General features: G+C 42.7%; 2 protein-coding genes across 3 annotated transcripts; both read right to left on the bottom strand.

Moving 5' to 3' along the window:
* Nucleotides 1-1,762: 1,762 nt before the first annotated feature.
* Nucleotides 1,763-13,512, bottom strand: cmya5 (cardiomyopathy associated 5). The gene is made up of 14 exons (XM_046387232.1): nt 13,101-13,512; nt 11,570-12,215; nt 8,530-11,421; nt 5,195-5,290; nt 4,878-5,096; nt 4,750-4,772; nt 4,390-4,514; nt 4,148-4,282; nt 3,840-3,986; nt 3,490-3,637; nt 3,083-3,216; nt 2,864-2,981; nt 2,605-2,781; nt 1,763-2,515 (listed from the first exon to the last, which is right to left on the bottom strand). The coding sequence occupies exons 1-14, from the start codon at nt 13,214-13,216 to the stop codon at nt 2,263-2,265; spliced, it is 5,229 nt and encodes a 1,742-aa protein (XP_046243188.1). The 5' UTR covers nt 13,217-13,512; the 3' UTR covers nt 1,763-2,262.
* Nucleotides 13,513-14,744: 1,232 nt separating this feature from the next.
* On the bottom strand, nt 14,745-21,376 carry tent2 (terminal nucleotidyltransferase 2). Of its 2 annotated transcripts, none has more exons than XM_046387233.1 (15): nt 21,293-21,376; nt 20,808-20,970; nt 20,578-20,709; nt 19,837-20,080; nt 19,558-19,672; nt 19,392-19,480; nt 18,983-19,040; nt 18,675-18,741; nt 18,501-18,577; nt 18,205-18,333; nt 18,066-18,109; nt 17,264-17,400; nt 16,370-16,461; nt 16,164-16,243; nt 14,745-16,041 (listed from the first exon to the last, which is right to left on the bottom strand). In XM_046387233.1, the coding sequence occupies exons 2-15, from the start codon at nt 20,939-20,941 to the stop codon at nt 15,955-15,957; spliced, it is 1,485 nt and encodes a 494-aa protein (XP_046243189.1). In that variant the 5' UTR covers nt 20,942-20,970; nt 21,293-21,376; the 3' UTR covers nt 14,745-15,954. The 2 variants fall into 2 exon arrangements, with proteins under 2 accessions (XP_046243189.1, XP_046243190.1); XM_046387234.1 differs by having other exon boundaries at nt 21,200-21,340.
* Between the last annotated feature and the right edge of the window lie 362 nt (nt 21,377-21,738).

Here is a 21,738-nt window from a genome sequence, read left to right as displayed (position 1 = left end):
CTTAAAATAACTTAACGGAATGTGCCTATAAACAGTCAAAATGAGCCTCGATTAAAGCTGCATCCGGCGGTTCTCAAACTGGTGTGGGTCCCAGTTGTAGAACCTGTGAAGTTGAATGACTGATTTATGTCAGGAAAATAAACATTTCACTGATGCAGTTGTGGTGACCTTTATTTCACTAAATTTTAACTTGGATCCTTTTTAGTGATTGCTTCTGTATCATTGTTAACGACCACCACACTAAGCTGATTCAGCAAGGCACACTATTGCTTTTTCAGAAATACTAACAGAACATTTTCAATCTTGCTTACTTCTCTGATTGTGTGATCAGTTATTCTGGATGTGGGGAGGATATCGAGCGCTCTTTATTTGGTTTTGGCCCCAGACGTGGAAAGAGTGAGAGCAATGAAGCTGAAAGGATATGATGCATAGTTGACATCAGATATTGTTGAAGTCATAGGTCACATGAGAGAGAGAGAGACTCCTGCTGAGGCTTCTCTTGGCCGGCTGCTTAATAAGTGTAGTAAAGGGAAATAAATAGCACATTTGGATCTGTTCTCCATTTTGTGCTAAACTAAATATCTTATTTGTTTGTGTGTGTATGTTTCTCACATAACTCATATTAGATAGTGTTAGAGAACTATGTTGAGGTACCACAACAGTCCTTACTTTCCGCTGTAAGATAAACAAATCCTTCCCAAGTTCAGCTACAATTTTTGATCCCAACACAGGGTTATCCACTGCAGGAAGGCAGAGAAGAGTCGTTCCAGTAAAGTCGGGCTGTCACCTCTCAAAAAACTTTCCTTCAGGTTCCAGCTGAGCAGTCCAGCGGATCACATAGAAGCCAGCAGCTGTTCCCTGCCGGTCTGCATGTGTTTCTCACACACTCCTCTTCTCCATTTCCTTCTCTCTCTGCTTCCCCAGAAATGGGGAAAGGTGTCAGAGACGAGGGGAAAAGGTACGAATGCCTGGAAAAACAGCAATGTAATAACTGCGAAATGACATGTCCTCTGGAGAACCATGTAGCTATAGGTGTCAGGCTCCAAAATCTACAGTAGCTGCAAGCCATTAAAATCAGTTGTAAAGGCATGATGTGTTTTGCAGAAGTTGGAAAAAAATACGTTGGACTGATTTCAGTCTGAGGTTTCTTTTGTTTGTAATGGAAGCGAAACTGATTCAACTAATTTGTGCATCCAAATTTGAAAGCATTTCCAGGTGGATAATAATGTATGGTATATTACATTAGAGTAAGTGTAAGCAGTAAGGAAAAATACAGCAAGTGAACAAAAACAACAACAGAAAACATTGATGGAAATATAATTGATTTCTTTTGATCTCCATGGTTGTTGAATGATTATAATGTAGTTCAGGAGCCTCCTTTTTTTTTTACCTGCACTGCTGCTTACGAGAGTAAAACAAAAAACATTAAGTCCACACAATAGAGGAGAGAGAATAAATACATTTTTAGATGATTTGGAGCCAACATTGCAGCTAATGGAGTACTGAGGACCTCTAGTGGTGATGAATGTGAGAAGCGAACTCAAATCACACTATCAGTCCGGCTGTGCAAATAGAAAAATAAACGTTCATTCAGCTTAGGCATGAAAATCAGTTTACAAGACAGGGAAAGGAAAACAACTTTGCTGCTCGCTGTGAAAATATAGAAGTGATCACATCTGTTTAAAAAGTTATTTACACAAATTCACAATATGAAACAGTTCAAAGTGCTACAGTATGTTTCTGTGGTTAAAGTTTGATAAAAAAAAAAAAAAAGGCCTTAAATGCTGTTTGTTCTAGTAATGAGACAGTGTGTGTGCAATAAGGGTTTAAACAAAGAGGAGAAAACACATTTACAAAACAGTACAAAAGTGTCACATCAACATATGTCATGATCAGATTTACCAAATGATACACAACATTTCACTTCACAAGGTATTCACCTGTGAAAAAAAAAAATTAAGGCGTTAAATTGCAATTCAGTTATATTTCACACAGTCATCATTCATTTACACTCGCCCTGTTTTTGATATTTACAATTTCATTTATGTTACCAAAAAAAAAGTTGAATTGAATTACTGTTCAATCAGACAAAACAGACAAACAAAAAATGATGACGATGATGACTTCTGCCTTTAACGTACTGATATCATATCATATTTTATCTCCAGTCATATTTGTGATTCTTTTTTTTTTTTTTAGTAATGCAACAATGACCATTTTATTATTAAAATCAACAAATGTCCAACATGGCAGATGGCAGAGCTAGCTGTCCTTGGTGAACTCCGGCACCTCCGGCACCATGCTGACCTCCAGGCTGCCTGGCATCTCCAGGGCCAGAGAAGGGTGGCAGGACCGGGTGAAGCGCTGTCGGAAAGTGCCTAACAGCTGACCGCTTTGGGCGTTGTAGAAAGACAGACGACCGTGTTGGTAATCCAGGAGAGTTCCCACTCGCTCAGGCATCTCAGTCACAAACACAGTGCACTGAACGTCATTGTGAAGCAGCCGATAGCTGCAGCTGGACAGAGCAGGAGAGCAAAGAAGAGGAAGGTTTGGACCAAAACTGTGAAGGTAAGTGATAGCAAACTGAAAATGTTTGATACGTACCCTGATGGTGTAGGGATACACTGCAAACACCAGGACAGGCTGTTTTCCCCTAGTGAGCTGTTTCTATTGGCTGTGCTGTACGCCACCCCCAGTCTGTAAGCTGTGCTTCCTGACACAATGGTCTCCCAGTAGTAACGTCCCCGTGCCAGCAGCAACTCCCCCAGGATGGATGGACATCTAGAAAACACACAAAATCAGGTTTACATTTATTCAATAAGAGAGGTCTGAAGAGCTATAGGAGCAGACCTACAAAACTCACTGTTTGTCTGTAGATGGTGTGTTTTCAGGCGCATTGCGACAGTAGTGCAGGGTGGTCTGGTCCACTGACAGCTCCAGAGCGGGGTGAGCGGAGGCTTTCAGCAGGTGGAACCTTGTCCCTGAAGACAGTAACAGCCCAGAGAAAAGAATATGAAAATGTACATGTGTAGAGTTACACACAATAGAAGTACAAAGACACTTTGAGAGTGAGCCTTGTTACCTTTGGTGGAAATGAGTGCAGCTTCGCTTTGTTCACTGGCTCCAGCCTCATTCACAGCTTTGATGTAAAACAGGTAGTTCTCATTGGGCTGCAGGAGAACCTTCTGTTCACAGATTTTGATACCTGAGATGGACCTTTGAATAAGCCACACACACACAGACCACACATACAGGCACACACACAGAAATGAAAGGAATAAACATTAGTACATCAATATGTGTCTGTGTAGTATTTAAGTATAAGTATTTTACTGTAGCTTCTTGACCAGTTAGCTTATGCAAGGAGCTTAATTGTGTCTTAATTGTTTATGTAAGAGGCGTGGACTGTTTAATTGACTGGCTTTCCTAATCAGTAATCACAAATCACAGACTTAAATGACTTTTCTGACTGTCTGTCTGGGTACCTACCTGAGCCCCTCTCCTTCCAGTTCATACTGGCGGCAGTACTCTAAGCTGTAACTCTGTTCGGGAGTCTGTTTTGCTGAGCTCCATCGCAGCGTTGCTGAATCCCACATGACAGTGCAGCGCTCTGTATCAATCACTGGCACTGATGGAGCTGCCAGAAAGAGAACAAGTGATCAATATTAGTGTAAAACTCACATTTGGCTTTGAAGAGTCTAAAAAATTGCACATACTTCAATATAACAGAAACCTCAGCTGAACAGTGACAAACCAAATTTAATCTCCAGTACAAACTGAAATGATTTCCAATTTTAGCATTATATCACTGCAAATTCAGCTTCAATGTGTGGACTGACCGGTTCTGAAGGCGAGCCTCTCGCTGGGCAGGGAGCAGCCTGTGTAGTTCACAGCCATCACCCACACCTTGTAGGTCTTGTCGGGCTCCAGCTCCTCCAGGACACAGTAACTTTCCTTCACCGTCACACGGTACTCCTCTGACACGGCTGCGGAGGACAGCAGCCACAACACACATGCTATGTTTGTATGCAGGTATTCAGTGACTCAGAAAGCAGCAGCTGTGCCAGACACTTTGGAGAAATAATGTGTTGAGAGGATTTACATTACATGTCATTTTAAATGGGGAGCAGTAAAAAAAAACGTTTACCTCCTTGTGGATCCTCCATGCAGTAGACCTGGAAGCAGTCTATGATATCTCCAGGGTTGACTTTCCAGTAAACAGTGACACTGGTGCTGGTGGCTGAGCCCGGCTCCTGAGGCTGCAGAGTGGGCCTCTGAGGCACTGAGGCACACACCAGGAGACATACACCATCCATGACTTCCACATACGTGCACATGACACAAGATGTCTTGTAGCTGTCAGGTGTGGCTGCAGAAACGTGTTTGTACCTGGGATACCCTTGCGCTGTGCGACCTGGGCACTGGAAGTGTTGCCCTTGGCATAATCCTCGAACACCAGTAGTCCCTTGGGACCCAGCTCCAGTGACATGGCTGAATCCAGAGCTGCCTTGAGCCTGACCACACAACAACAGTATTTAAGCTTTGGCCACAACCACAGGCCAGTGTTTTAAATCTTAACATCCTGAGCTTGAAATGGGAAAGCTACCCCCAACAACTGAATATTCAGCATTTTGGCATGCTAGATGTGTTGAAGCTCCTCCGCAAATCAAGCATCAAACTGTACTGGTTATCACTGTACAGTAAAAGGTTAGAATCACACTCACACGCCATTCACTGAAAGCACTTTACCTTGCATGAATGTCTTCAGGTGACTAGTGGGAGAACAGTGTGAAGAGGGATTTATTAGGAATTTGACATATAAACTCTGATCATTGGCCGAATCTGCCGGCCGAAACCTCAATACCCTCAGGACTCACCCGTGCATCAGTCTCAGCCTCTCTGGCCGTGGTCTCCAGAGTGGCCTTGGCAGAGTCTATGCTGTCCTGGAAGGAGACAATCTGGTCATATAGCTGCTCCAGCTTGGCTTTCTTCTCCTCTTCCATGCTGATGGACATGTTGTTGTACTGCTCCATCACCAGAGCCATCATCTCCTCATTCTGCGCCTGCATTGTGGCCTCGGTCTCCACACACTGATCCTGCTCAGGAACAGAGAGATTATATTCAAAAATATTCATATTAGGATGTGTATCATATCATTTAAAGATTGTCATGTATGTATTACAGTGAAGCGTACCTCTACAGAGTTGTAGGCCAATTCAAGCTCAGACACCAGGTCCTCGATGTTCTCCGATCTCCCCTGAAGCTCTGAGATCCAGTCGCTCAGCTTCTCCTAAAACAAACAAAAAAAAAACATTTGTGAAATGTCATATTTATGCAGTACTCCAGAGCCTCTGACAACGATGTACAACCAGGAAAGAAAAACAGGTTCACATTGTCTTTATCTCAAAACAATCACCATTTTGTCATTGTGAATTTGTGTCCAGAGTAGGATAATTTCTACAGGTTTTTGTTTTGTTTTTAAATTACAGTCTTTTAGTGTCAAATTCCTATTTTTGTTTCCCCAGGCAGTGTTTCTTTGCTTGCTCAGACTGCTGAAGCTTCATATTAGTTTCAGCTGAAATTCAGAATGCATTTTACACACAGTGAGAACTGAGGGTTTTGTCCCTCATCGCTTACATTGAAATCGATGGAATTTCTTTATGCTCTGTATAGAGGAGGAACAAACAGAGCTCTTGAAATGCACTCAGGTGCCTGTCATGAGTATTGTTTTAAGACAAACGTCGCCCTATTCCCTGAGCTAAAGACGGTCATTACAACTGACTGATGATAAAACTGCACATCTTCACACTTAGAAACGAGCAGGAAGGGATAACGGCACAGCTGTGAATCAAAACAAAATCACAAAGTGTGGCTGATCTCTCGGGGTTCGTACTGTGAGGCACATCACCGTATCATTACCATCACTATTTGAAAGGTAATAATGGAAAGCAAGTGGTGTGGAGTCACTGGTTAGGGTGCAACATATCTGATGTTATCAGTTTCGGTTGACACAGTCAACTGTGATAGCAAAGATACCTGCAGATACGAAATATCTCCATATCTGTGAATTGTCATTGTTAACTGACTCGGGCCTTTTACTTACTCTGCCAAGCATTTGAGAAAGTTCAGACTGTCTAGTGAGGAAGATTATAAGATTATAATCTTGGAGTTGAGACCTTATCTCACATTCTTTATATGCTGGATGGAGATTGGATTCTGTTTAGACCCGGCAGATAAGAAAAGCCCTACAAGCCTCTATTCATGACCTTATTTTCTTGGCTAAACTGTTGGAAATTGTATCAGTCAAAAACAATGCAGCAGTGTTTTCTGCCCCGCTACAATCCTGGCTGACTTTACTTTTTCAGGACTTGTGTAACATCAGTAAACTGCACCTCCCCTTCACTTTCTTCCTCCTTATTGGTAGAAACCACAAACATTTTCTACAGCACATTCATCATGTCAGTAAATCGAACTTACTAACTCTCTTTCTCTGCACTGAGTTTTCGCCTGCTCTAAAGATTTAATTCATCACTTATAGGTATTAGAAATGTCCCACCAGAGGCGATTCGTGAACCACAAAATCTTACGGCTCTGTGGGGTCCCAGTTAATGGGGACTCTCGTTTCTGTTGTTATTATTTCGACTGATTAAACAGACTAATCTTTAGGTTAAAATGGTGCTTTGTGCAGCCTTAAGGAGAATTATCAGGGAGGATATTCCTGGAGTAGCAATGGTGGAAATCCCCTGTCACCACCTTAACAGTGACAGCTCACATTTAACTCGGTCAAGCTGTGGATACTCAACGCTCCCAGCTCCTTCTGAGGCTGACTGCCTCTCCAGTAAGAGTCAGAAAATAGGTGTGTGTGTGTGTATGTGTGTGTGTGTATGTGTGTGTGTGTGTGTGTGTGTGTGTGTGTGTGTGTGTATGTGTGTGTGTGTATGTGTGTGTGTGTGTGTGTGTGTGTGTGTGTGTGTGTGTATGTGTGTGTGTGTGTGTGTGTGTGTGTGTGTGGAGCAATGTGTGAGCGTACTTGTGCATATCCATGCCTGAAGAAGTGTGAGAGTGTACTGCACATTCTAGCTCGGGGAACTGGACTGGATACAGTTTGCTGAGCTGTTTTGATCAACTTGTCAGGATTGATTTTCCCCTCTGCGGAGCATCTGAATAGACTGCACTTCTCGTTGCTGAAGTCAGCCCTGCATTAGCTTTGATCTTTGTCTTATTTACAGTCCAGCTGTCAGTGTTTCACATAAACACAACTCGCACAAACACAAGATACGATTGAAATATCATCTGGAAATGACATTTGATCATTCTCAGTTTGTTCCAGCTTTCCATTGATTTAGAAGCCAGATACTTTACTGTTATTGTTTATCAAATAAAATTCAAATATGTCACTCACATTGTCAAATGTATCCTCACAGATTACAGAAAGACAATGGAAAACTGAATATTATCTCCGCTGATGACTGAAGAGTGAGCAGCTTTCTCAAATTATTTTAAGAAAACAAGTTTGCCAAGACAAATGGCTTTTGGAAAGCCGCAGGCAAAAGACAACAAAAAGATTTTTCATTTTTTTCTTTAGATTGCTCGAAGGTGCCGTAACATTAATGCACATTAACAAAAAACAGATGGCTAACCCTGTGCCGACCCCTAAGGACTGCAGTGGAGAGCAGGGTGTGTGTGCAGTGTGTGTGAACGGATCACATATCAGTCTCCACTTGATGATGTCACACTGGACCTTTCCACTGATCAAAGCAGAGCATTACATCACAACAGCTCAATGTGCTTGGCCGCAGCCTTCCCGCATTGACGGAAAAATTACAGCCAGCTAGTTTAGGACCAGTTTATTATATGATGATCATAATGCCAGTAAAGTGTGTGTTAATCATAACTGTGTGTTGTATTAATACTGCTAAACTGCACAATGCCGAGCAGCTTTGAGTACAGCAGGCCATCAGACATGAGAACTGCTGCTGTCACGTCAGAAACATGCAATCTACAGACACTGTGACGACTTTGAGGCTAGAGACGGAACAAAAAGAAAAGAATACTGTGTTGTCTGATTGTAAAAGGAAGAATTCAACATTTTGGAAAATATGTGTATTTTCTCCTAGAAAGACAGAGTATTTCCCAAAATGTTGAACTAATCCTTTTAATATATATTTAATATTTTGGCACAGCATACAGTACATGTCCACAAAGCTATAAAATTATATCTAACTCATTTGTACATCATTTGTTAATGTTATGCACTGACCGCAGCACATAAACAGCACTTATTAAAAACAGCGGGGAAAGCTGATAGTTATTAACGGCATGTCACGAGAGCAGGATTTATTGCAGGACTGTTGTGTTAAACGTGTATTGGATTTAGTGTATTTAATGAACTGGCAACTGAGTGTGTATTTCTTTTGACACACAGAAGAGAAGAGTAATTTGGGGTGAAACAGCTCCAACAACCCTTATCATAAACAAATAATTAATATATGTCAAAAAAATCAGGTTTGTATTCGTGTTGTAGACTACCTTGACTTCCTGGTAGGCTTTGTCCACACCAGTCACCTCGTGGCTGTGATGCTCTCCAGAAACACATTCGTCCTCTGACAGCAGACATCCACAGGTGAGACAGAACCAGTCCATCCCCTGGAGCTCGGCAGCCAGTCGGGCCTGTCTCTCCTCCTCTGCATCAATGATTTCATAGTCAGCCTCCATAAGCTCTTCTTCTGTGGAGGGACCAAAGACTTCCTCATCCTTCTCCACCTCCATCCTCATCCTCTCTTCCTGACCAGCCTCGGGTTTTGTTTCCTTTGCTTCTCTCCGTGTTTCAGGCTCCCTCATCTCTTTCGCATCATGTTCAGATACCATCTCATATCCCAGCTCCTCAACCATCATCTCTGGAGCCTCTGCAAAGTCACTTTGCTCCATCTTTTGCCCTACATCTCCTTTGTGCAGACCCGCCTCTGGACGTGAATCCTCTTTAACAATATATGCTTCTGGAGCATCTTCCGCCTTGTGCATCAATGTCTTTTCTTCTACCTCTGCTGTTTCTGACCACATATCCTCTCTGTGAAGCCCAGACAAATCCTCCTGGGGAATGAAGCTTCTCAGAGGGGAAAACATGGCCTCATCTTTTCCAAAGTCCCTCTCAACCTTCTGCTCCTCTGTGCTGGCCTCCTCCTTAGGCACAGGAGGAGAGTACCTACTGTCTGGCTCATTTCCGGGTAGTGATTCTTCTCTTAGAACAATTTTTGATTTTACTTCTTGTTTCTGCTCTGTCATTGTTTCTTTATTAGGCGCCAGAGGAGTATCTGGGCATATTGTGGTAGTTTCAGGTGGTATGAGACATTCACATGTGGCATCAGGTTCAGAGAGAACTACTGTATGACCTATCTCTTTCTCTGACCAATGATTGACCTCTATGTCCATCTCTACAGCTTGTCCTTTGGGGACAAGGAGGATTAACTCATCGCCCATATTCACCGTCCCCTGAACATTATCCCCAGTTTCCTTTGTGGGTATCAGCTTTGTGTGGTCTGACTCAGTGTCCGTCACTGACTCCTCTTGTTGAAGCTGTTTGGTATCAACAATATGTTGCTGTTTCTTATCTGAATCTGTCTTGACTTCTTCTGGCACAACACAGTCACCTACTTCACATGAAATCTCAGTTTTAACTTCCTGATCAGCCTCTCTGAGAAATTCAATCACTTGGTTCTCAACTGCAGTTTCTTCTGTTCGAGCTTCATGTTCTTCTGCTCCTTCACAAGCTGCTGTTTGACCATCTGTTGGCTCCACTCTTCTTACCTCCTGAAGATCAATCTGAACTTGAGTTTGGATCTCTTTTTCATCCACTGCCTTTTCCGTGACCTCCACTACCGCATGCACTGAAGCATCACAGTCTGTAATAACCTCAACAGGTGCAACATCTTCAGGAGCAGCTTCTGCTGCCTCTTCTTCCTGACAACATGATGTTTCAGCTAAGGTCTTTATTTCAGTAGAGGTGAGCATTTCCTGTCCTTCAAGCTCAGGTTGTTTCACTTCGGCTGGGGCCTCTCCTATGGCCTCAGTTACTACCGTTTCATCAGCAGCTGCCTCCTCAGACAAACTCCTCACACTGATTTTTTTTGGTATTTCAGATGTACCAGCGATGTGAGGCACCTCTCTGCTTACAGGTCCCATCACAGCTGTTTCCTCTGTAGCATTTCTAACTGCTTGAGTTGTTATTTCTGCCACTTCTTGCGTCTGACATAGCTGCGCAGTTTCAGTTATACTAGTTGTTTCTGCTGGCTCTTCTCTCTGATGCTCTGTTTTCTCTTCTTTACAGTCCACCTGTAGAGATGTTGGAAGTAGCTCATCAATGCTGCTATCAGGAGGCTCAGTCTGGTCACTCTTTGCTTCTTGTCTCACTTCTCGATCCTCCATCTGATCCTCTCTCAGTTTCGACTCCTGAATTGATTCTTCTGTACCTTCTATGACAGTCTGTTCTTCAGTCACCACTGAAGGTTGTATCTTGTCCCTCTCCTTTTCTGTGTCTGTAACTATTTCCCTGTCTATTTCATTCCTATCCTCTACACTGACCTCCAGTGTCTTTGGTTCCTCAGTCTTTGTCTTATCCTCATCTTCTTCTTTGACCACTCGTGTTAAACATCCTGTCATCTCAAACTTATTCTGTGACCACATAATCCTCCCCTCCCTCCTATCCTCCACTGACTCTGACTGAATGTCCACTGTGGGAGTTTCATCCTTCAAAATAAACTTCTCCAGGTACCCGTCGGCCTCCTCTGAATCTGACAGACGTCTCTTATAAGACTTTTCAGAGGTCACACTCTCTGGTTCAGAGTATTCCTCGTCACTCTTCCTCCTCTCACCTACTGCATCCTCATACAGGTCTGAATACATGAAGGACATGGCAGTGGGCTCCTCCAGCAGGATGGGATCAATGATCTTGGGGGGACCAGGGGAGATAAAGATGGGTGTGAGGATGGTCTCTTCACTCCCAAACAACACTGAGCCACTCTCCTTTGCAGATCTCTGACTCTCTCTTCTCATTCTCATCCCTGCTCCACCCTCTGCCTCATCATCTTCTCTCCGCTGAAGTGCATCAGCAGGAGCACCTTCTCCATAGAACACCTCATCCAGGTGTTCTCCAACTATGTCCACATCTGCAACGAAGACAAAGGATTCTTCTGACGCAGAGAGCCTGTCTGTACCTGTGTCTTTAGCAGGCTTTTCCTCCACTACTTGGGGTTTCACTGCATGTTCTTCTGCCACCTGCTGCTCTAGAGCTTGTTCCCCAGGAACCACCACATCAACCAGGGTAAACTTCTCAAAGTAATCTATGTCGCCGGTGCTGTCTTTCTGAGCAGGTGTGTGTCCGAGCTCTGTGTCAGCAGACAGCTGAGGAGACTCTTGCTCTGTGGGCTGAGAAAGGATCACAATCACCAGTCATTGCATATCATGGGTATGATATGACACACAAATGTCTGAGAAATGGAACCAAAATCGGTGTTCAGAAGTGTTACAAATAAAACATTATTAAAACCTCTCAGGTGGATAAATCAGTAAATACCTCTTGATGATCCAGTATTTTTCCCTCCTCTTGCAGGACATGATTCTGTTGCAGTGCCCAGTCGTGGTGGTTTCGAGACCTGATCTTTGGAGTCTGGTCCAAATAAGACAAATTGTCCTGCAGCTCTGTGCTCTCCTCCTCATCCACAGTGGGAAGTTTGGAGGGGACTCTGATGTTGAGAATTTCATAACCTTCTGAAATCAAACTAAACAGCTGCTGATCTTTGTTTTTGATTTCCTCCAACTCCGGCTCTGTTTCAGTTTTCTCCTGTTTGACATTGGGAATGGAAACCTCTGCCATCTCCAGTCGCTCCACTCCCAGAGCTGAAGCCGATCTTGAACTGCCAGGTCGGCTCAGCCTGTCGCCCAGCCTGCTGCTCCTTCCGCCAGACCTAGTCCTCCTGCGGACAATTTTCTCCTCATCAAAGACGATGGTGATCTTTCCTGCAGCTCCAGAGCCCTCCATGCTGTAGGCTTCAGAGATGGAGCTGGTCTCAGAGGCCCAGGGTGTAGAGCAGCGGCTAGAGGCTGTCTCCCAAACAATACCACTGTCCTCGCTCTGAACAGTTACCATGGAGAACGATGGATCTACCATCAGGCACTGGAGTTTGGGCTTCACAGACTGGTCCTGCACAACCTCTCGAAGACTGGAGGGCAAAGAAATGGACAGAGTTAGAAGAAGGAGAAGAGACTGTTTGTGCCGTTCACAAGACGAAGGGCATGACTAAACAGTCTTACTGCAAGAGGAGATCCTTTTGGCTCGGGTCGTGGAAATACAAGATGAGAACAAACCAATGAATCAAATCAAAACATACCTGAGTGAGATGTACTAGAACTGAAAGCACATTCACATTTTGCACCTGAGGTGAGTTAGCAAATCTGAGCTGAAAGCATATTAACACCTGATGATCTATTCTCAAGATTATAGGAGTGTCAATCTCGGTGTTAGACCAGGTGTCTGGTGCTAGGCTGCCAATCTGAGTGATGAGCTGGAAAAATAATGATGAAATGCATTCTGAGCACTGCGATGTTGCAAGGTGACGACCCAAAGCGTCATTCATGTAACATTAGAGAGAAGATGCCTGGCCTCCCCAGATACATTCAACATATCAATGTCTTCTACTATTTATGACATGGCAAGGATAGCTAGAGCACCCAGCATGAAACATGATAATTGAGATGTAAAATATGGGATGGTGATCACCAAATATTGGAAAAGAGCTGCCTGTAGTGCTGCCCTGGCTTTTCCTTGTATGAACTGAAGAACAGATGGTAATTTAATGTATTAAATGAAAGTAGCTGAGCTCTGCTTTGTGTCCCTTGGATACACATGTCCAGTGTCAAACTCCATACACAGACACAATTTCACTTTTCTCTCTGTACAGCAAAATGTATCTGAACTAAGAAGTCTAGAAACAGCTGGTTTCTCTCTAGTTCATACATTTCATGTTAAGATCTCCCAGAAAGGAAAGACACCAAGTGAGCCACAATTCGGGTTATTCGGCGAGAAAGATCCAGTACGTAAAAAGCACCTGTTTTGCAGTTCTTCCACTTCATCTTCATCGTCCTGACTGGTGGCCTCTGAAGCCTCAGACTGAAACTCGTGCAGCTCTGTCATCTCTGAGTCCAGACCCTCGCACTCCTCCATCTTGGTAATATCCACCCTTTATATTGTCTTTTCTGTATATTTTAGAGTTCTCTTGATGTTTTCAGCAACTCTGATTTTGAAGGGTTGGTCTGCCTGTTTGTGTCATTCTAAGTTGGGAGCTATCCATCTGACTCAGCCGGGGACAGAAATAGATTTGAGTGGGGAATGAAAAGAGGGGTGTAGAGACAGAGAGGGGCAAAGCAATGAGAGAGGGTCGGTTTCACTTAGTCTTAAGTTAAGCGTTTTGATAACAAACTTGAAGAAGTTAGCTTGCAAACCTGTTATTAAAAAGAGTATTACAAATCTGAGGAAATCATTGTTTTTTTGGATGACGCCAGTGGCTAACAGCTGAATGAGACTGTATGACTTTAAGATCAAAATCCCCCCCTGCCAAGTTAAATATAGACCATGGGCTGAAACAGTACCCCTTGGTCTCCCATGCTGCTGGTAGCAACACTAAACAGGACCTCACACACACACACTCACACACACACACGCAAACACACACACACAGAGACAGCCTAGCAGTAATGCCACCCTGCAGAAGTCATAAAACTAGGTGTAATAAGGCATCAAACCGCAAGAAAAAACAATCAACACAGGAGCTGCCAGGGGAGGCTGCAGGGAACACCAGAACAAGGGGTGCAGATATGCATGAGTCATCCTGTAATCATTAAGGCCTATAAATCACAAACACCTTTAGCGTACTCAGAGACAGCACAGCACATGAAGATTGTAGATAAACTGCATTACCTTGAGAAGACAAAATTAGCCACTAGCAACACAACAGTTTCTCTTCCTGGGGTCCACAGATGACATCTGACCTTATGCTGTCAGAGAGACCATGTTTGCTCCAGATCCACAGGGTTAAATTCATGCTTATGATCAGTATCTGTTCAGGGTTAAGCAAAGTTCAGTCAGGAGAGACTTCATTCTAAGCGCATGAATCATATTTTCTTGACAATTTGCACAATAGAAGACTGGAAACATGAGTCTTTGGCAACTTTGTGATATCACCGTACTTTAAAAGTGAAGACGTGAATAGTTTGGGAACTGATGGTGATGAGGTTGGGGTATCGCTGACGATCCAGATGAGACGAGGGGTGGACTCTGATCAGCTTAACCTGGGCACTGGATACGATGAACTGCAGGTGAATGAAGATGGAGGAAGGTCGCAATGATTTCACACTGAATTGACAGCTGACAGAAACAGAGAGAACAGATTTCACGTTTCCCAATGACACACCATGATTGACTGACTGTAATCAAAGCAAAATTTGGTTGGTTAAACTGAAAGAGTAAGAGAGCATTGAGAATGAATGAGAGTAAAGGTAGACTTCCTGACTGAACTTACTTCATTTCCTGTGTATTAGAGTTTGATTTTTAACTTTTAACCCACATCCCACACCACAGAAATGACTTCTATACCATTTTGCATAAGAAACTGCTATAAAATTAAACCACACTTTGTCAAATACTCAACAGATCTGCACATGAATAACTGCTGCAGAATAAAAAAGAAAAAAAAGTCAGTGTACAATTTATTGTGATTTTGGCACTTCTATTAGCACAGGCAAGAACTCAGTGGGCTTCACACAGAGCTCAAAAATATAAAAGGAAAACAATCATATGTCTTCAGAGATTCATTTTTTAAATAAACATTTAAAAGCCAGTAATGTACAAAATGTACATAAAGAGCTGAGGAAAAAAACATTAAAAAGAAAGTAAAGAAAATAACATAATAAGATGTAACTTTTTCAAATAATTTATGTATTAGGTAAACTGAAAATTAGTGAATAACACATTTTTTTCCAAATAAATCAAGTAGATGCTGAACTAAAATGACAGTGTCAGCCTTATGCCAGTTTAAGGGAAAAAAATCACTTAAATTATGATGCTAACTAAAACATCATTTAATAACAAACGTCTCTTTTGGTGGAGCTTAGACGTGTAAAAATGGTGCAGATGAAAAAGGGTCTTTAATGCAGCTGTAGACAAAAGTGCTTAATCTTACAATAGCTTCACTTGTGACCTAGAAAAATAGAAAAATGCCTTTTATGTTACAAATTGGTCCAGACAGCCTAAAGACAATATACTATATACACTGTACATATATGTGGTGGAAACAAAATGTCTTCAAAACTGACCTTGTGCAGTATGGATGTAACTAAAACTGAGATTACAGGAGACAAACTTGCTTTGAAACCTTCAAACCTAAATTCAGTTGCTTTCACTTAAGATAGTTCCAAATATCAGCAGGCTGCAGGTGCTATTTTGTCTTTTCATACTTTGTCAGTAGACTTAACTTCTTCCCAGGGATGCCATGTGCACTGGGAAGGGGAGCCAGGTAGCAGCAATAACCATCTCTAATAACACTGACCATAATTATGCTGCTTCACTGCAGCATCTCTCTGTCACCAGATTATAATTTCAGGTCCCTCTGGTGACAATACATAAATATTGTATTTTTATTATAGGTTATAATAACTACAAAAGACTGGCAAACTCTGCAAAGCATTTGAGAATGAGTTTTCAGCACATAATGCCACAAGACGTACAGCCTGTGCGTGGCCAAGGCAGGCATTCAGAGTCCCAGAGTCTTTCTGGCTATGAGGAGCAGAGGCTGCAGGAGTCAGGACTCCCCTCTTAGCACATCCCAAAGGTCTCTCTTTGTTTCTGGAGACGGGCCTGTCTCGAGGTAGAAGACTCCCGTTAACTCGTCTAATTAGAGGAATCCCTTATCTTCTGGACGACTCCTCATTAATGACGGCTCTGACTGGGAGGATGGAGTTCAGGTCCTTCCTCTGCTGCAGTATCCGACACGACTGCACAGGCACAGATAGAGATGAGAAGCAGGAGGGTTATGAATAACTCATGACTGGCCCACAGCGACATGGAGGAAGAAAGAAAATTTGAATGCAACACAGTTATCAGGACAGGCACGTACCTCAGCGAACTGAGCTTTAATGGCATCAAACTTGATCTTCTCGTGGACTGCCCTGGCGACGTTATTTCTTTCAAATGGCTCTGAAACAAAAGGAATTATCTTTGACTCACTGAATACGTGCTGTAATATGAGCATTTCTCACACTGATGCACCAGTGGTAAGTGGTGGCGGCGGCAGTGACATGTTGTGCCCACTGAGTTGTTTACCTTCCACACAAATGAATTTGTTTCTCCACTCTTGAGAATTGTTCTTGGGCAAAGCTTTGGCCTCTCGAACGGAGATCACCTGCTTATCCCACCTGCGCAAAAAAGAGATGATTTAGTGCAAATTCCATGAAAAAATAAACACAATGACCAAGGTCCTCAAGGATCATACCAGTCGCTAATTAACTACAACATGTGGAACCTTTACTGCCAATAAACAAAGGGGGTACTGTTCTAGATAAATCTTCTAACTTCCAGGCATCAGCTGGTTTTAGTTTAACTCAGTGCAGTATACAAATTAAACTTGCTTGGAAAAGATAATGTGAAGCATTCTTATTATTGTCAAAGATACAATGGTGGCATGTGATAATGTGAGAAGGGGACAAGGGATTTCAGTCTTGCAAGTTCACAGTTGGAGTTTATTTACATGAAACAGTGCTCTGTCATAAAAGGTGGGAAGGAGGTAAAAAAGATTTTGCAGATGTAAAGTACATGTACACCAAAGGCTAAAAATGCAAAGCCACTCAGTATGTGTGAGATGTTTGAGTTTTTAATACTGTAAAATGGAAAAATAAGTACAAGTTTGCATGGTAAGTTTTACTTAAACCTTGCAACTGTGGCATGGCAACACACAGGTGACACATATTGCAAACACAGGGATCATGGCATGTCGTGTTAGTGCTATGTAAGGCCAAAGGTCCCACCTGCTCTTGTCCTTCACACAGAAACATGAAACCAGAGAAGAGGATGCAGGAAAGAGACAGGGGACTGGACGGGGAGAAGAAGTTGGCCAATGGAGCAGGAGATGAGGAATGGGAGCAAGAAAATGAGGAGGCAAAAGAACCATGGGTGCATCTGAAACACTAGACTCAGTAATTTGATGTCCTTGGAAGATACCTGAAGTGTGTGGCATAGTATTTGAGAAAGCCCAGAAGCAGCTCTCCCAGGGAGGACTGGTTTCTTGAGATGTAGGGGGGGATGTCTTTGGGTGCCTCTGGAACTGTGTCAATGTCCATTAAAGGATTAAAACACTCCTGAAAATTAGAGTACATGACAAAAGCACTTGAAACTAAGAACCTTTTCAGTATGTAATTTTCTATGTGACTGATGAAGCAAAGTTAAAGTGATGGAGAAATATCAATAAGAAACAGATGATAAGAACAGAAAGAAGTGTCTGTAAGGCATTTCTCTTCACCATTTGCCTACTTAACATACTATTTCATTTAAAGGAACAACATGCAGCAATTTCATCACTCTGCAGTGATCCTGTCCTCTGGTTGTATTTTTGTGTTTTCTAAGTATTTTGCTGTGTTTCTGGACAACAGCCTCTGTGCAGCATTGCAGAGGCCCCGACCAATAACAGCTCGAGTTTGGGCTTCTATAAAAAACATAACAACCAAGTTCGCTACCCTCTGTCTGTAACAAACAGCTGTAAGTGTGTCTGTGTGAGCTGCATGGGAACAGGCAGAAGCAGAGAGGCAGGATGAAGCCTGCCCTTCAAATGTATTCACACAAAATCCAGAGGGCTGAGCAGAGGCTTGAGTTTTAAGGACACAACTGCTATGGAACAGTCAAAATACAATGTGTTATTTTTCTGATTCACTGACGTTCGTCCAAACCGTCACGTTTTCTTCATGCGCTTTCTAGCTCAATCAACCACTGCTGTGCTCTTACTCTCAACAACAATAGACACACTTACTGGGTAGTCCCTCTGTAGAGAGGGAAGGACCGGTTCTCTAAGAGCTGCAATTAAAACATAGAAGACGAGATGCACAGTAAGTCAAAAAGTACAAATGGGAATGAAAAAGGATTTCATCTGTGTCTGTGATTGTACTGACTCTGGAGGTAATGCAGCACCATCAGCACCAACGTGTAGCTGCTCAGCGTTCCTTTGCTGGCATCGTTGATTTGATTGTGCCGTGCCCATTTCTTGACGACAAGGATCATGGGTCTTGTCCTGAGATCAGCTGAAACAGACCACACAAACACAGCAGGTCAAAACAAGAAACGTTTTCGTCTTTCTTTCAAGTAACAGATGCACTGCATGTGGTTGGACCAAGATACACAGCGATTGGTCAGCTGCCTTAAAATTAGACAAAGACAAGAAAGTTTTTAAAGTTAAAGTCTCACCCACCATAGGCGTAACTCCTCAGAAGGAATGTGTTTCTGATGCCCACTGTGTTGTTGATATTCAGATCAAACTCCAGATCACTGAAGAGAACAGGAGTAGTAAAACAGTCACATTAGTGCTTCTTTTTGACTTTGATGATGGTGTAAAAACGGGCTTCAAAGACTGTTTTGCTCTTACCTGCCTTTCTCTCTGAACCTGAGGATCGGTACTTTGGCTCTGATCAGCTGAGTCTTCTCTACATATGCTATGAATCAAACAAACATCATGGGGTTTATGGCAGTTTTGGTTTCCATTTCTGTAAACCTGAAACTCTTTTTCCAGTTGACAAATAGCTCCACCTAGCGAAGCATGTGGAGAACATAAAATGTGGGGAAAAAAACCCCACTTTGGTACACTGATTTTTTTAATTTTTCCAGCCACGTTAAGAAGACAATAAATGATTCTAAATGATTTGATACTCGATAAAGTTGTTTGTTATTACTCACGCAGTGATTTGAACAACCTCTGGAGGACAGAGAGTACATAAATGGGATCATGTCTTTTCTGAAAAAGAAAAACATGCAAATGTTTCAGAGGAAGTGGATATCAGTGATTGTACATACACGCACTTGTTTTGGATGGCTTTCACGGTGCAGAGGGGGTGCCAACAGGGACTTCAAGGTGCATTCAAGTGCATCTTATCAACAACCCAGTAAACAAGAAATGAACTGCAAGATGCAAAGTGCGCCAACAGAAATGGTAATACATTTGATGAAGAGTGCATAATTATGATTTATTTCAAATTAAAATTTGAAGTTTAAGACTTGAGACTTGTCAGTCTCAACTTGAGACTTGCTCATGACTTGCATAAAAGTGACTGGGTCACACCTCTGGACGAGAGTCAGAGATACTCACATTTCCCTTGATGACCAGACACATATCAGCGTCACTGCTCCGGCAGCCCAATCCATTCATAGAAGATCCAGTCAAGTAAAGTCGTGCCACTGTGAGAAACACATTAAGTAAATAAGAGTCACAACAGAATGTGAGAGCAGAGCTTGGTTGTGTATATCATACACACCTGCATAGACACGCTGTATGTCTTGCTGCAGCCGAGCTCGACACATCTCCTTCCGGGCCAAATCAGATGACTGCTGCTGGCACGCCTCAAACAGCTCCACCATCTGATTACTCAGCTGAAGGGACGAGACACATGCACACTGACAAAACCAAGTAAAGAATTTCCCCTCGGGGATAAATAAAGGAATTCTGATTCTGATCTGATATCCGCATGCAAGTATACTGGAGGTCAGACTTGATGCCACAAGCTATGATTTAAAGCCACCTGAATACACAGTACCTTGTCCTTAGCATAGGTCTGCAGACTGATGGAGATTTCTGAGACAGCAGGAGTCTGAGGCTGAGGATGGGACCGGGGCCTGGGATAGAAATAATCAAAACCTGATCTTGAGGATCCTGCCACCACTTGTTCAGGATGATGAGGGGGAGGGGCGCGAATTGAAGGGGAGCTGATAGATGGGTAGAAAGTGGGGTCAAGGCGTTGGCGCTTTGGAACATGAAGGTTGTATTCATCACTCTGCCGCCTGGAAGAAACACAATGATAAGAAAACATGAAAGTGGAATAACATACAAACGGACACAGTCATAACAAAAACTTGGAGTAATGTCATATTCACTCAGCTTTAGCAGCACTCAGCTTTCATCCTTTAAGAGCCATGCAGAAACACTGATCATCATGTCTCTTCCATTATTATTGTAGTCAGAGACATTTACAAGGTTGATATTTTATCTTTTCCTCCAGACATCCAGAGTCTGCTAACATAAATCAGCCTTACATGAGCAGGGCCCTATCATGTCAACTACCAATGTCAACGCACAAATGAAACTTTTTTTCCATTGATCATCATCGTTAATCAATCATTACATTAATTCAGAAAGTTTAACAGGTTTCACACACGTATGTTCAACCTCTTCTGCAATATGTTAAAGGCGAGCGTTCATAAAAAAGGAAGTGAGTTTAAAAATATAGCATAACGAGACAGTGATTATTCAGTCATGAATAAATGGTAAAAATACACACTTGCGCCCATTGGTCATAGTTGGTGTGCGGAGAGGAGCAGGAGGAGGAGGAGGAGGAGGAGGGATTGGCGAGGCAGATGGTGTGGGTTTCCATTCATATGTAGGCAATCTCCCTAGTCCGGGAGCATGGAAGCTGCAAAACAGACAGGCGCGGGTCGACGTTTACAACTATTTGACTGTTGCCCCTGAGGTCTAACACCACATTGGAGTTGATTTCCACATTAGGCTCACCTGTTGACACTTGCACGGTTTTGATGGCTGTAATCGTAGTACCGAGGCACAGGGGATGGTGGGTACAGGCCATTAATGTAGGCTGTCCGCCCCCTCGGTGCAGAGCTGCGGGGAAACATGCTGTGATTCTTCATAGAGCACCAGCATCAACTCCGCTGCTTCCCTGAATTAAAAGAAACGACGGCAACTTTAGTGTCAGTGATTAAAAGGAAACTGCGGCTGTCAGATTACCGAACTCGTCGCCCAACTGTAATAGCAGTGCCACGAAAAGTTACTGAGGAAACCGAAACTTATCGCTCATTGGGCAACAAATCGAGCTAACTAACATTAGCTAAGAAAACGTTGAGCTGCGCTAATGTAGCTAGCTAGTTAAAACTATTACGAAATTAAACCTGTTTCACTGAAGATTCGTGTGAAGGGCATGTCGTTGGAAATGTGTCACCAACCGTTAAAAACGTTTCCTCAAAACACTCTGTAACTCTTACCAAATTGCATGCCTCTTGTAAACAAAACTGATGTGCTAGTTGTCTGAGTACATACTTCCGCATTGATATCATGACGTAATGGAACTCGATTTAAAGGAGACGTGGCCTTGATAGTTAAAGGGAAAATCCACCCAAAAGATTGTGCTATACTACAATATTGGGCAGTAAAATCAAGATTTAAAGGTCCTCACATCTAGACCTGAATTTATAATGTCTCTGAATGTCTGTGTATGCTCTGTAACGTTTTGTGTGATAGGCTACTGTATATTCAAATGAGTTTAATTTGAATGTAGAGCTTTGAGTTGTGAATCAGATAAGTCCACTTACCTATAAAATCACCATAGTGCAGTCATTATTGTAAGGTATTCATTGTGTGTGGAGCACAGTCAGGACAGATAACACCATAACCTCAGTCAAATTCATGTAGTTAAACTGATCTTTTCAGT

Source organism: Scatophagus argus, chromosome 4, assembly GCF_020382885.2.
Source record: "Scatophagus argus isolate fScaArg1 chromosome 4, fScaArg1.pri, whole genome shotgun sequence".
Taxonomy (NCBI): Eukaryota; Metazoa; Chordata; class Actinopteri; family Scatophagidae; genus Scatophagus; species Scatophagus argus.
Note: the sequence above shows the minus strand (reverse complement) of the source record. Positions and strands in the feature narration are given on the sequence as shown.